The sequence below is a fragment of the Xylocopa sonorina genome, chromosome 9 (assembly GCF_050948175.1).
Source record: "Xylocopa sonorina isolate GNS202 chromosome 9, iyXylSono1_principal, whole genome shotgun sequence".
Taxonomy (NCBI): domain Eukaryota; kingdom Metazoa; phylum Arthropoda; class Insecta; order Hymenoptera; family Apidae; genus Xylocopa; species Xylocopa sonorina.
Window position 1 is genome coordinate 5,217,835 of NC_135201.1, and position 12,840 is coordinate 5,230,674.

At 53.6% G+C, this 12,840-nt stretch overlaps 1 protein-coding gene across 20 annotated transcripts in view; it reads right to left on the reverse strand.

Annotated features, from left to right (window-relative positions):
• Positions 1-12,840, reverse strand: part of Eph (Eph receptor tyrosine kinase) — a 90,104-nt gene that overhangs the window by 46,176 nt on the left and 31,088 nt on the right. For all 20 annotated transcript variants that reach the window (XM_076902089.1, XM_076902090.1, XM_076902084.1 and 17 more), the window contains exons 2-3: positions 12,283-12,638; positions 11,482-12,221 (exon numbers count right to left, since the gene is read on the reverse strand). In XM_076902089.1, coding sequence (XP_076758204.1) covers positions 11,482-11,611 — 130 coding nt within the window. In that variant the 5' untranslated portion in view covers positions 11,612-12,221; positions 12,283-12,638. The remainder of the gene's footprint in view (positions 1-11,481; positions 12,222-12,282; positions 12,639-12,840) is intronic.

The following is a 12,840-nucleotide window of genomic DNA, read 5'->3' on the forward strand; positions in this document are numbered from 1 at the left end:
CTCCGCCGCTTGTTTCGCTCCTCGCGACAGAGACACAAAAACGACAGACAACGCGACGAGTGAATCGCGAGCACGAAAACCCGGCCGAGGACAGAAAGCACTCTGCCAGGCTGGGGCCGTACACGGGGTGGTCGAATTATTCGGGGGATGATTCCGTAGATTAAAATTAGACGAAAATCCGGGAAACAAAACTATCTTTCGAACTTTGTTTCTCGTTCCATCATCTGTTTCGTAGGACTGGTTTCTCTGACGATTTTTCTCTTCGAATTTCAATTCTTCGATCTTATTTTTGTACTGTACGAACGTTCGACGTTGTTTTTCGAAAATACGCGATTCCAGATTTTTCGCCTTGTTTTCGCCGGCAGAATTGGCCCCCGATTTTTTCCCAACATCGCTGGCGGACATTCCGCAGACGAAGGTGAAAACCGTGCTCCCGTGACACGGCCATTGATCATTCGTTGGACCAAAGCCAAGTCATCGAAATACTTATTTGTTTCCGCGCTTGGTGATGTACGTTCGCCCGGTGGGATAAATAAAACTCTTTCGTGACATCACTCCCCCCCCCCCCCCTCTCTCTCTCTCTCCCTCTCTGGCTCGTAAATTTCCTGGTTGGCGTTTACCGCGACTATCCGGCGACGATACTCGGGTCTCGCGTCCCGGCTCGCTGACTTTTAATTTATCCAGCACCCTCCCATCTGGCAATCGTTGTCTTCGCCGGACGTTCGCGAGCCGCTCGTCACCGTTGCGCCGCATTAGCATCTAAATCACCCCCGCGCGCAACTCTGGGAGGGGTAGAAACGAATCGGTCGCGATCAAACAACGGTAATCAAATTTAATATTTTAAACAGCCGTTCGACGGGGGAACAAGAATACTCGAACTGGACGAAGGTGGCCGCGAAACGGGCCCAGCCTCGATCTTCTTTTCTGGCAATTTCAAACGTTTACCTGGTCGGAACGTAGAAAAGGAAGAAGAAAATAGACGCTCGTTCCTTTTCCCTTTTCTCCGCCCGTCGTTCGGGACGTTTCCATGGCCCCTGATCGTCTGATCCGTGTATCAGCATGCAAATTAGTCCCTGACCATAATAATCAAATTAATCGTCCTAAACAACCCACGAGACAAAAGCGACCGATCATCCTTCCACCGTCTCCTCTATCCCTCGCGACCCTTCCACCGTTTCTTTCTCTCTCTCTCTTTTTTTCCACCCGTTTTTCTCTCCTTTCCATTCGCCTGTCTTCCTATCTCTCGTCGACCGATTATAAATTCCTCGTTATACAACCACGGTCCTTTCCCAGCTGGACCGGCGGATTCGTCGAACCGATCGCGACGGAAATCGCTGGAAAATTGATAGGCCGCCCTGTCGCTGGTTGCACCAGACCTTTATTGGAAATTTATGCGGATCAGTAATTCTACGCGGATACTGTTAGGTATTCGAGGATCGTTACCCGCTTCTATCGTTCCGCGGATTATACGGGACACCGTTGGCCACGAGTTAATTAATAAAACGCACGGACGACGGGAAAAAACACTGTCCCTGATTCGCGGTAGCCGCGGCCCGTCTCGACGCAGGCCACGTACGTGCACGTACACGCTCCTATCCGAGTATCTGCGCCGGTTTTCTCGACTCCATTTGTCGGCCACCTGTCCGATCGGCAATTTATGCCGCTCGGTAATTTCGCATACCGCGAATATTAGACATCGACACGTTCCTCCGCTACCAGGCCAGGAACGGAGCAAAGAGGCGCGCATTACCAACGCGGCTCGATCGTATATGCACCTTTGGCTGGACACAACTTATGCGATCTCGCGGAGACCCGCGCTGAAACCTGCGCGCCGAGCGGGGCAACACACGTCCGTTCTACCCGGGGCTTTCTCTCTCTCGTGCGTTCTACACGGCGTACACCACTGTGACCGCGATTTATCTCGACCGGTTAATGCGTTCCGAGAATCTATTACCGGCCTCCCAATATTATAATTATTTTATTAGCGGGTCACTCATTATTCTCCTTTTCCCTCCTTTTCTCTTGGTCTCTCTCTTTCTCTTCTCAAGGGCCGCCCAGAGATTACGATTATCCCCACCGTTCGATGCTCGTTTCTTTTTTTTTTCTCCTCTTTACCTCGTCCTTTGCCCATCCGTTGAACCCACCGTCAGAAGAATCAAAAGCAGGCTTTCTTTTCGCCCTCGGTGCCACTCGAGCGATTCGCCGCGTTTCGCGAACAACGCGACTGTTGTGCGCGAGCGATCGGTGAACGCTGCTCCGCGTAAACTCGCGCGGTGTCCGTCGTTACTTTATCGTTAAACCATTAAAACGCGCCTCGCTTCGACGAAGTCTGAGTCACCGTCGCGCGAGTGTATCGACGGGAATAATCTGCCGAAACGTCCGTGGAGCACCTGAAGAGCGCGAGCGAGGGACCATTCCTCGATTCGTTCGTGGAATCGTTGATCACCGGTATAGGCGGCGTTCATTAGCGTTCGAGGGGAATATTTGCGGCTGACGGTCGTCTCGCCCCGGCTGTTTCCCCTCCGCGTCAGGAATCTCTTTTAATTCCGACGGGGCGCGCTAGAAGGGCGGGGTGGCGGCGCGCCTCGCCCCGCGCGCGTTGTTAAGCCCGAGATTTTACGACACGATCCGAAATAACGAGAAACCTGAGTCATCCGCGCGCATAACTTATCTCGTCCCGTTTCACGTTCGGCTGTACCAGCCATTCAGCGTTCGTTTGCGCCGTGTGCCCTCGCGGCGCGAAGAAAACTCACGATCGTAATCCCAAACGAGGACCAAAGGGGCGCCCCCTTCGCTTCGCCCCAGATAATAACGCCTCGATTCATCTCCCGTGTCGCGTCTTTAATTCGACGATCCATCCCCGCGCGTGGTACACTCCACTTTCTCGCTCGCACCGTCGAATCGAAAATATAATTAACGGGGTTGGTCGGACGGGGGTTGGCGCCCAGAGACGACGACGACGACGAATCGAGGCCCAACCTGGCTGCTACCGTCGCGATCTCACGGGGATCACCAAGATTTGCAATTTGCCATCCGCGAACGATGGTGGAGAGCGAGAGAAGACCGCGGCGGTCTTGTTCGCACGAGTATTATCATAATTGAAAAATTTAATCCGATACTATCGCGCTCTCTACGTACGCGCCTACGGATTCTCGCTTTTCTAATGTAATCTGCGCGATGGTCAGTGCGTTGTCTGTTAGATAAAATTGCTTCGTGCAATCCTGGAAAAGGTGTTACGGAAGAATCCTCCACTTGGCGTTCGTCTACGATCTTTGGAGTCGATCGATTCTCTTAGAACTACAATGTTAGGAATTATTAAACCTTTGTAATTGAAAGGCGATTTTCGTTTAACAATTTGAACTATTTTTGGAAAATTCGATCGCAAAGGGTTAATTTTCAATCGAATGCTGCAGAGATTCGATGGTATATGCGCGTTTTGTACTCTTAAAACGCAGCAGTTTGTTCCTAAACGGAACCATTATGCCTTGGAAAGTACATCGAGGCGCACCTGCGGTCTCGCGCGATATCAAACTCGTTCGGGAGACCTTCGTGTACCAGATCTGGACATTCCATTTATCCCGCGAGCCGAAACCGTCCACGGAGTCTTGTTGCGTTCCACGAACGTCTCATTTCCGCGGAGGCCCTCGATTTTCTTGCGCGCGCGCGGACCGACACGTCTTTGTTGCTCGCGCTCGACCGTTTAAGGGAAAGTCTCGAGACGCCGTTTATCACCGAATGGAATTTCTGCACGGACTTTCCACGAGCAACGGGAAATAAGGAAGTGGCGGTGGCAAAAAATCGCGAGCGAAAAGCAACAGTAACGGTAGTTGGCTAGTCGTAAAAGCCACCGGCAGGGCTAATAGACCCATCCTGGCCCGGAAGAGAGAGAAAAGGGACGCGATGCCACGGTGCGAGGGAAAGGAACGCTTTATCTTGGAAAAGGGAAAATTTAGGGCTCCCCTTTTACCACTTCTCTCTCTCTCTCTTTCTATAGCAGTCTTCCATATTATCACCGACCTCGAACTACCTGTATTATTAATGGTGGCCTCTGGGCACAATGGGACGAAAAACAGCCTTGGGTTATCTCGCCTCGTAAAATTCTATTGGCCCTGGCGTGTACTCGGAAACGCACAGTGGCTGCTTTCGGTCTACTCCACTATTTTCTTATCTGCTCGCCGCCCTTACTACCTGCGCCCTTTAACCCATCCGCACGGTAGCCTCGCGTGGAAATACAAGGTAATCTTATTGCCGTTCGAGGACACGCGTGCCTCGATCGGGATCGCCGACGATTTTCAGCCTCGTTGCTTCCGATAAAGAAGTTGCCAGTCGCGAGAGATCGCAAACTTTCCGCTGGTGATATCGCTCGATACGAGCGTGTTTCAGCTCCTCGAATATGGAGTATCGTGCAAATAATTTTGACGAGCCGCGCGAAATCGATGGTCTTTCCAGCAACCGCGGCCACTTCTCGAATAATATTCCTACGGACAGTTTTTAACGAGCTGTTCCGAGCTAATTAATCACGCGCTCATTATTTTTACTCCCATTATCAGAGGAATAACAACGACAGCGATATCCTTTCCGTGACACGCTCGATATTTATAACTCGTTCATACAATTATCAATCATTTCCGGCACTCCAAGTAATCCACAGAACTTACTTTATTGCGACAGACTGTACGATTCATATAGCTCGCAGAAAGTTCTACTATGATTCGGAATATCTTTGAAAAAATGAAGCACAGATAAGGAATTATCGTTACGCGTTATCGTTATTACCACACAGCTACGCGATCTACCATGTCGTACCATTACCATGTAAACCACAAACGAAGATATCGAAAACTATCCGCGATAGAAGAGATACCAACGACCAAGACCATCGATAATAACTTATGCGTCACCCACGTTTCATCATCCAACAATAATTACGCGAGTCGCTTCCGTAAGAGCCTCGATCGGTTCACCGTGACACGAATACCATCTCTCTCGCTCTATCTACGCCAAAACCCAGATAGGACAGATCTTTATCCGCGGCAAATATCGCGGACCGATAATTCCCGGGATTCCTCGAACGTCGATTCGTCGGTGGGAATAGGATCGATACGATTTCACGGTAGTCCCCTAAGTGGTATCGAGACTCGTTGGAGCGACGTAGGCGCGGCGTGGTAGCCGTCTCGTTGAAATTTATTTTGGAGTACGCGTGCACACGCGAGACGACCAGACGACGACGACGACGACGACGACGACGTGGAGGACGACGGCCGCGGTGTGTTCATTTATTGCGAACGGAAGAGCCGTGGGTGAAGGAGAGCCGGATAGACGCGGCCCTGTACACGGGTAGAGAAAGAAAACCCCTCCTCCGTCCACCCCCGTCCGCCTCACCCACGGCTTCTTTTCGCGGATGCGGCTGCTGGATGACGGAGGGAAGTCACAAATTTTTTCATTAATATGCAGCGAGACACCCTCCTAACTCCCTGCGCGGGAAAGGTAATGTAGTAGCAGGGGTAAAAAGGGAGAAAATGCAGTCTACCTGTGTGCGTGGTCTGAGCGCGCGGTACTTTCCCCCCTGGTCTCGTGTGCGGGCGGCCGCGTCCGTGTGCGACCCGGCGTGGGTGTACGCGGAGAAATAATGGTCTGCTAGGAAATGTAACCAGCCGACGCTCACGCCCTCGTCGCAACGCCTCGAGAGACTTTACGGGGTAGAGAAATCGAAGAAAAGCGGACGGCAGACAAAACTGGATAAAGGGCGCCGAGAAAGGGGTTGCGGAGGATCGTGCGACGGAGACGGAAAACGGGGTGCGAGAACGGCGAAGGAGCACGCTGGAGGAGAACGTTGCTCCAATATCTACCGCGATATACCCTCTCTCGCGCAAGGAGAACAGTTCTCGTATCGTCCCTCGTCTCCGCGTCCCCTCGTAAATTACGATACATTCTCATCCCCGTTGGAAAAATATGAAAAACGACGCCAGCCCTCTTTTACTTTATTTTACCTCGTTCCTCGCCTAGCTTCGAGGTGGTTATCTTCTACGGGTCGCCAGGAAGGTACGCGCCTCGGATACCGCGGTTCCATTTCGTAAGCGGGCGCGTTATACGCGGGGGTAGCGAGTTTGGGGCGCGAGATCGCGCGAACCGCGGCAGTTAGGAGCCGCTCGAAAGCGAGAAACACGTAATACGGTCTCTCGTTGGTGCCTCGTCGTTGGCTCGCGCGCCCTGGAGCCCCGCTATTCGAGCCGTTTTACTCCACGGCATACCTAACCTCTCTATATATCTCTATACCCGTCTCGGCTGGCTTTCCTTATTCAGCTCGGGGCTCGCGCTCCGTTCCTCCGTGCTCGGAGATTTTTCGCGGCGATTAAAATTTATGCTCGCTCGTGTTCCCGGTGCGTGCGTATCGCGTTTCGTACTCGGCCCGCGATGCTCGTTTTTGCGCCGGGTTACGCACACGCCCAGCGCGCCTCTTTTTCACCGCCGCCCTCCTGCGAGCGTTAGTACCTGAAATCGCGACGGCTCTGCCCGCGACCCAGGATCTCGCCTAGCCGATCAGACGCGCGCGCTCGTCGTTCGGAGAACGGGATTTTCGATTGTTGTAACGCGTCAGCATGCGATTAAGGCCCACATACGGTCCCTCGGTGGTTTCGATGGCACTCGACGAGACTAGGCGGTTGTAATGGGCAATTATGTTCCAGAGTTCTTCGTAAATATGAAAGGGAAGATTTCAGAGTTGTGGTATTTCAGGATAAAGTATCTATACTTGGTGTATCAGAAGTTTGCGAAGTAGATGCGTATATTTAGGAAGCTCCGTTGTAACTGGTCTAGTAATATAGGGGTTCACCGCGTGAACCGATAGAAGGAATGAAAATCTCCCAGGATTCATCAAACTGGACATTCCTCACAAAGCAAAAGAACCCATTTGTCTCTTTGGACGGATCCATGGCAAAGGGACCACCGATGATGACTCGTCCCTTTATCGGTAGCGCGATTGCGGGCAGTCGCGCGGCTGGGACTGATCCCCGTTGCTGCCCCCAAACCGGATAAGATTGGCATTACGAGCAAAGGACGCGGTTACGCTCTCCGATATATATCCCGTGGACGCACGGATGGCAAACGGAGCGTTTCCAGCGGAAATATTGATTTTTAATCCGGCCCGTTATACCGCACCTTTGTGACGCTGGGATGGATATTGCGCCGCCACAGGGGAGGGGTGGTGGGTATCGAAAATTTAAATCGACTCCGCGGATCACAGAGGCCGACGGGTAGCAACATATATGTATATATATATATATATACATCGCGGGCAGAAAAGTTCGAAACGCGGAACGCGCGATGGAAACCGATGCGGGGAAAGAGAGAAAGGGACGAACGGTGTGTCGCGTCGCCAATCAAAGCGATCGGTTCCCCGGGGATTAAGGTATAACTGTACAAGGTTGCGGTACCGCTTCGAAAATTCCTGCGGACGACTCGGTCAATCGAGTCGCGTCTGTGTTTCCACGCGGAGGATCGTTCCGATCGTCGAGGCGGATCGGCTCCCGGCGAACCTCCGCTTCTCGATCCTCGTCCCACCTACGGCTCCGGCCATACCTCCGTCGAGCTCGATCAATGAGAGTAGCCTACATTCGTCCGCGCGATCTCTTCCCTCGCGCGCACGCACGCACGCTCGCGCAACACACCTGGCCGCGGTGCCGCGCGCGCGACTCCTCTTCCTCGTCGCTCCTGCCAGTGAAGATTCGCGGGCATGTAACTCGCGGTAACGCGCGCGCCCATTGGCGCTGTACAAAGGGACACGTACTCGTACGTGCCCGCGTGTGTACGTACCGCGGTCTCCCGTGAGAGGAGACAGCTAGAGCACACGCAGACGCGTCGATCGAGAGAGCGAGACGACGGAGCCAGGAGGGACGAGATCGGAGGGGATCGTGCGGCAACACGCACTGCCGGAGCCAGTGCTCCGCGATCTTGCTCTCTCCATCCGGCTTGGTCGCGGTAGATCGCCGTCTTCGTCGCGCGACCGGCAGGGGGCAAGTTTCAGTCCATCCTTGTCGAGTCGACCGGGATGCTGCCAGCTTCGTACGGCCGGTACCTGGACCGGAGTAGTAGGCTGTACAGGTATGCACGCGGTGGGCTGGTCGGGCATTCCTGCGGCGTTGCCGCGTCTCTTACTCACCGTGGACCCACGAGGTAAGAACAGGAGGGAGAGAGGAGGACCAAGGGAAGAAGAAGAAGTAGAAGAAGAAGACGAAGAAGAAGTAGTAGAAGAAGAAGAAGAAGTAGAAGAAGAGGCCTGGTCCGTGGACTGGCGAGGGGAAATCGGTAGAAAGAGGAAAGGAGCGGACCCGGCGTAGCTCTCGAACGAGTCTTTCTGCCTTTTCGTGGAGGCAATCGAGTTCGTCCGAGAGAGGACTGCCTCCCTGGCTCGACCTGCTCCCGAGATTTCTCCTACCGTTGCTCCTGCCCCGGCTCCTGGCTCTCGCCGTTACCGGAGCCCGCCGCCTTTGCGTTCGCCGGATCCTTGACCGCGACACATCGCGTCTCCCGCCTGCGTTCGTGCCTTTTCGTTCCTTTTGCCCGCTACCGCCTGTCGCTGGTCCTTCCTGGTCGCGTCACGCGCGAGAGAAACTCATCGCCGGTGGAATAAGATTGCGGCGGCGGAGAAAGTCGAGGGTCGCGAGGCAGGTCCTATTGTCCGGGGAGTTGGATCTGCGAGCGAAGCGTTGGGGATTTTCCGTTTCCGTCCCGCTCACTGGGATGCGACTAGAGGGACGGAGGAGGCAGGCGTGCGTGGAAATCGCGTTAGGCGATCCGTCAGTCTGGTCGGTTCCGTCGTCACGGTTCGCGATTAAAGGGAAATCGAAAGGACGGGCCAGAGGGCGGAGGGACAGAGCGATCGAGCCCTAAGCGTGTCCACGTAGCCGAACGAATCGTGGAGGCATCGAGTGGCCGCCATTCTAGAAAGTAATCGAGTTTCAGCCACCGTGTTATAGCGTCGAACCCTCTAAGAGACTCGATTCGTTCGCAGCGACAGTGTGGACGCGGTCCAGCTGTTCCAAACGACGAAGTCAAAATTGATTTCGCGTGGCTAGTCTCGCGCAGGATCTCGCCTTCGTCGCCGTCGTCGTTCGAGCTGCGGTAGGATCGGTTGGAAAACTGTTGGTTCGACAAATTCGCCTGGCCGCAGATCGATGTTTACGTGTGCATCAACGGATACTGTAACGCGAGTAGTCGTCCTGCGCGCGGGGATCCGGTCGTGGAATGAAATTCAGAGATATAACGGGAGAAGCCGAGTGCGAGGCATGAACCAGGGATACCCAATAGGCAAGGGTAACGAGGCGGGCTCTCGAGTTTCGCGCGGAGGCCGAAGGAAACGAAGTTAGCCGTCTCCATTGCGCAGACACGGTCCACCGGGAACGTGTATCCTTGGCAAGTTCCATTAAACGCGTTACGTACCGAAGGAACTCCCGATGGATCGCGGTACAAGGACCAACCGCAAGAATACTCGCCCACGGAACGAACCGGTGGGAGAGGTTCGTGGCGGTGGTCACTCGAAAATCCCAGAGATACTTTTCGAACGGTGAATCCGACGTCCGGCATCTAACGGAGGAGCCGGCGGGGGCCTCGACGTATTGGCGTTAAAATTTGATGAAATCGGTTTTCCCCCGGTTTCTCAAAACGGTAACGGGTGTTCGTGATAAGAATCTACCAGGGGTGGAAATGGCGGTGCTGGTTGGCGAAGCACCGAGCATCGGAGAAGGCGAGGACCCTTAATCTAGAAATCGGCTCACGTAGAGTAAACAGGCCCTGTGCTGAGTTTGCCGGTCAATTTCGGAGAGGAGTCTATATATACCTCATCCCTTTGGCCCCTTCCTTCCTGTTCAGAAAGAGAGCGCGTCGAAATGATCCCCTTTTAATGCCGCGGCACTAACTACCCGGCACACCTCGGACGATCCCGCAATTCGGAAGATTGGCCCACATTACGAAATTATCGTTATTCGTGGACGCGCGAGGGATGAAGTGGATGCAGAGACGGACCCGTCGAGGGCACCCTAAGGGCGCCAGGGGCTTTTTTCGGCATAAATATGGAAAACGTTCCGGGTAGCTCACCTCCCCTCGTCTCTGTCTCACTCACGGGCAACTCGCCGAGAAACCCAGGCTTCCTAAACCTCTCGAATAAATTTCTACCGCGGTTATAGATCACGATACGTCCATCCCTCGCGTGCTTCAATCGTTAAAAAGTGGCCTCGAAGACCGAAGACGAGGCACGATCGACTCGGTTAAATCGTGAATGGTAAAGGATTAGAATGCGCTCGCACACACACACACGGATCGTTAAGGCTGGATATCCTTTCTGCCTCCCTAAATAACCGAGGATCCCCAGAAGAAGACGAAGAAATACCAGAGCCCTGTTTTCACGAGGCGAGTAAATATTCGACAGCATACGAAGATCAAGTTCTCGGCAAATATCGGTGCACTAGGCTACGAGAGAATACCGATTAAATCGCGTACGTTCGAGAGTTCTGTGTAGCCTCGACTAACATCGGGCAAGTTCTCTCGCACGAGGTTGATCCCGTACATCTTCGATAGGACCGCGCGTGCATATCAATGAATATCGATTCTGGGCGAGCCGGAAAACTTGCGGAAACCCAGACTAATCTCGACGATACGTAATAACATCTCAAGATCGTTCTATTATCGCGAATTGGATAATCGCGTTTGCGAAACGTTCTCCGTTCGACTGCACAATGGTTGTAAGATAAAATTACTCGTCACGAGATGATCGAACAAGTAACCCAATCGATTTCGAAAACTGTACTCGACGACTTGTACAATATTGGACTGTTCGACTGTTCCGATCGAACCACAGCAGAACTCGCAGAAACGGGGTCGTAGACAAATGACATTCCACCAGTCGCGGTCGCTGCAGCGTTAATTAAGTTATTCCCGAAGAGACGATCGAGTCTGTATCGAGGAATCTATTGATCCACGGTAAAATAAAGAACCAATCCCCCTGTTCTCGGGGCAAGCCGGCAATTATGTCCTCCGTAGAACGACTCGAATCGCCGTACCACGGGGGACTCTCAATCGTAATCACTCTCCGGAGGCAGACGTGCGATTTAATCGATGCATCTAGCTAAGTATACAGAGGGAAATAGCAATCGCAATCGCGTATCGTGTCCCGAGGTGTCGTCCTAGACCATCATCTTGCTTTATGATCCTCGGATAGAGCAGAGCGCGGCGCGTACAGGGCGATTCAGCGAACGCAGTCGCTCCAGCTTCCCGCGGGTGTAAAACTGGGTTAAACGATTCTCGTCTCCCAAATAATTAGACGATCGAATTCTCTTAATCACGCGAGCAAACAACGAGTTTTCTAGAACTCGTTGTCCGCTTGGAAGCCTCCCTCGAGCGTTGGACGCGACATATCTGAATCGACCTGTAAAGATGGGGAAGGGTAGAGAGAGAGAGAGAGAGAGAGGTGAACGTATAGAGTGTTACCTTGTTCCGCGTGGGTCCCTCGCGGGCAGATCAGCAACAGCAGCAACGGCAGAAGGTGGGCAGCGGAAGCAGCAGCGGCGGCGCAGGTGGCTAGAAGGCCTGCTACGCCCGCCATATTGAAGGGGGCCATTCTTATCGCAGCCCCACCGTGGGGCCGCCGGTCCTCTCACGATCTGTGCGAGGCTGCAGCACCGGCAGCGTCGTCACTCTCTCCTCCTCATGCCTCCACCACGGTTCGTCTGCTCTTTCCGCACGTCACGCGACGACGACGTGCAACCACCCTCGTTGCCTCCCGACTCCTCCAGCTTCAACGCTACTACCACCGCCTCCTCCTCTTCCCCTCTGCCTCCTCCTCCGCCTCCTCCTCCCCCGCCTTCCGCTTCACCGTCCTCCTGTTCCTGCTCCTGCTCCAGGTCGTGCAACCCTTCCAGATGCGCCCGTGTAGCCCACCGGCGTTTCTTACCCTCGCCGAAAAGTAGCCCCGCTTCTAGAATACAAAGCGTCCACCTCCACCCCCTTTTCTCACTCCGTCTCTTCTTATTGTCCGTCCAGCAGTTTTCTCTCCGCTCGACTTTCTTTTCTTCCTGCTCTTCCTTTTTTTTTTGCGCGCGCGAGAAAAAGAAGAAACGAAATGAACGATCGGACTTCGAATTCCTTCTACGCCATTAACGGCGATTAGGCCGGTCGTTGAAAGCTCGTTGTAGATCCCTGGCCACGATTAGGCCCTCGGCTCTCTCGCTCTCTCTCTCTCTCTCTCTCTCTCTCTCTCTCTCTCTCTCTCTCTCTCTTCTCTTTCTCCACGAGGCTCGCGACGAACGCAGAAAGTTGGCTACGTGCGCCGCACACTCGCGCCCCGTCGTGTCGATGTAACCGGAAGTGGTCGGGCGCTGCTGCACAACTGCCAGAAACGCGTTCGATTTTTTTTTCTTTCTCTCCCCCTCGCGCTTCGTCGTTTCACCTACAAAGGGTTGCTTCTCTTAATGACGAGACGAGATTCGTCGCATTTCCTCCTAGCTCTCCCGTCTGTTCTGTCTTCCTTTTTTTCTTTTCCTCCACCTCCCGCCTCTCCTTCTTTTTCACCACCTGCTCTTCGCTCCACGACTCCGTCGGCGCCTGGATTTCTCGCAGACGCGCGTCGACTCCACGGGCTGGCTCGTCTGAAAGAAACAAAGATGAACCGCATTAATTAAAATCCGCGAAATATCCTTCCCCATTTGGTGGGTTCCACCCTTTCGCCTCCTGCGCGATTCCTACCCGAGCGAATAGACCGGCGACTCTATTTCCATCTACTCTCGCGCGGATACGGAGCGCGCCTCTAATGACATCCCTAAATGGAAACAACCACGCGGTCTCTTTTCC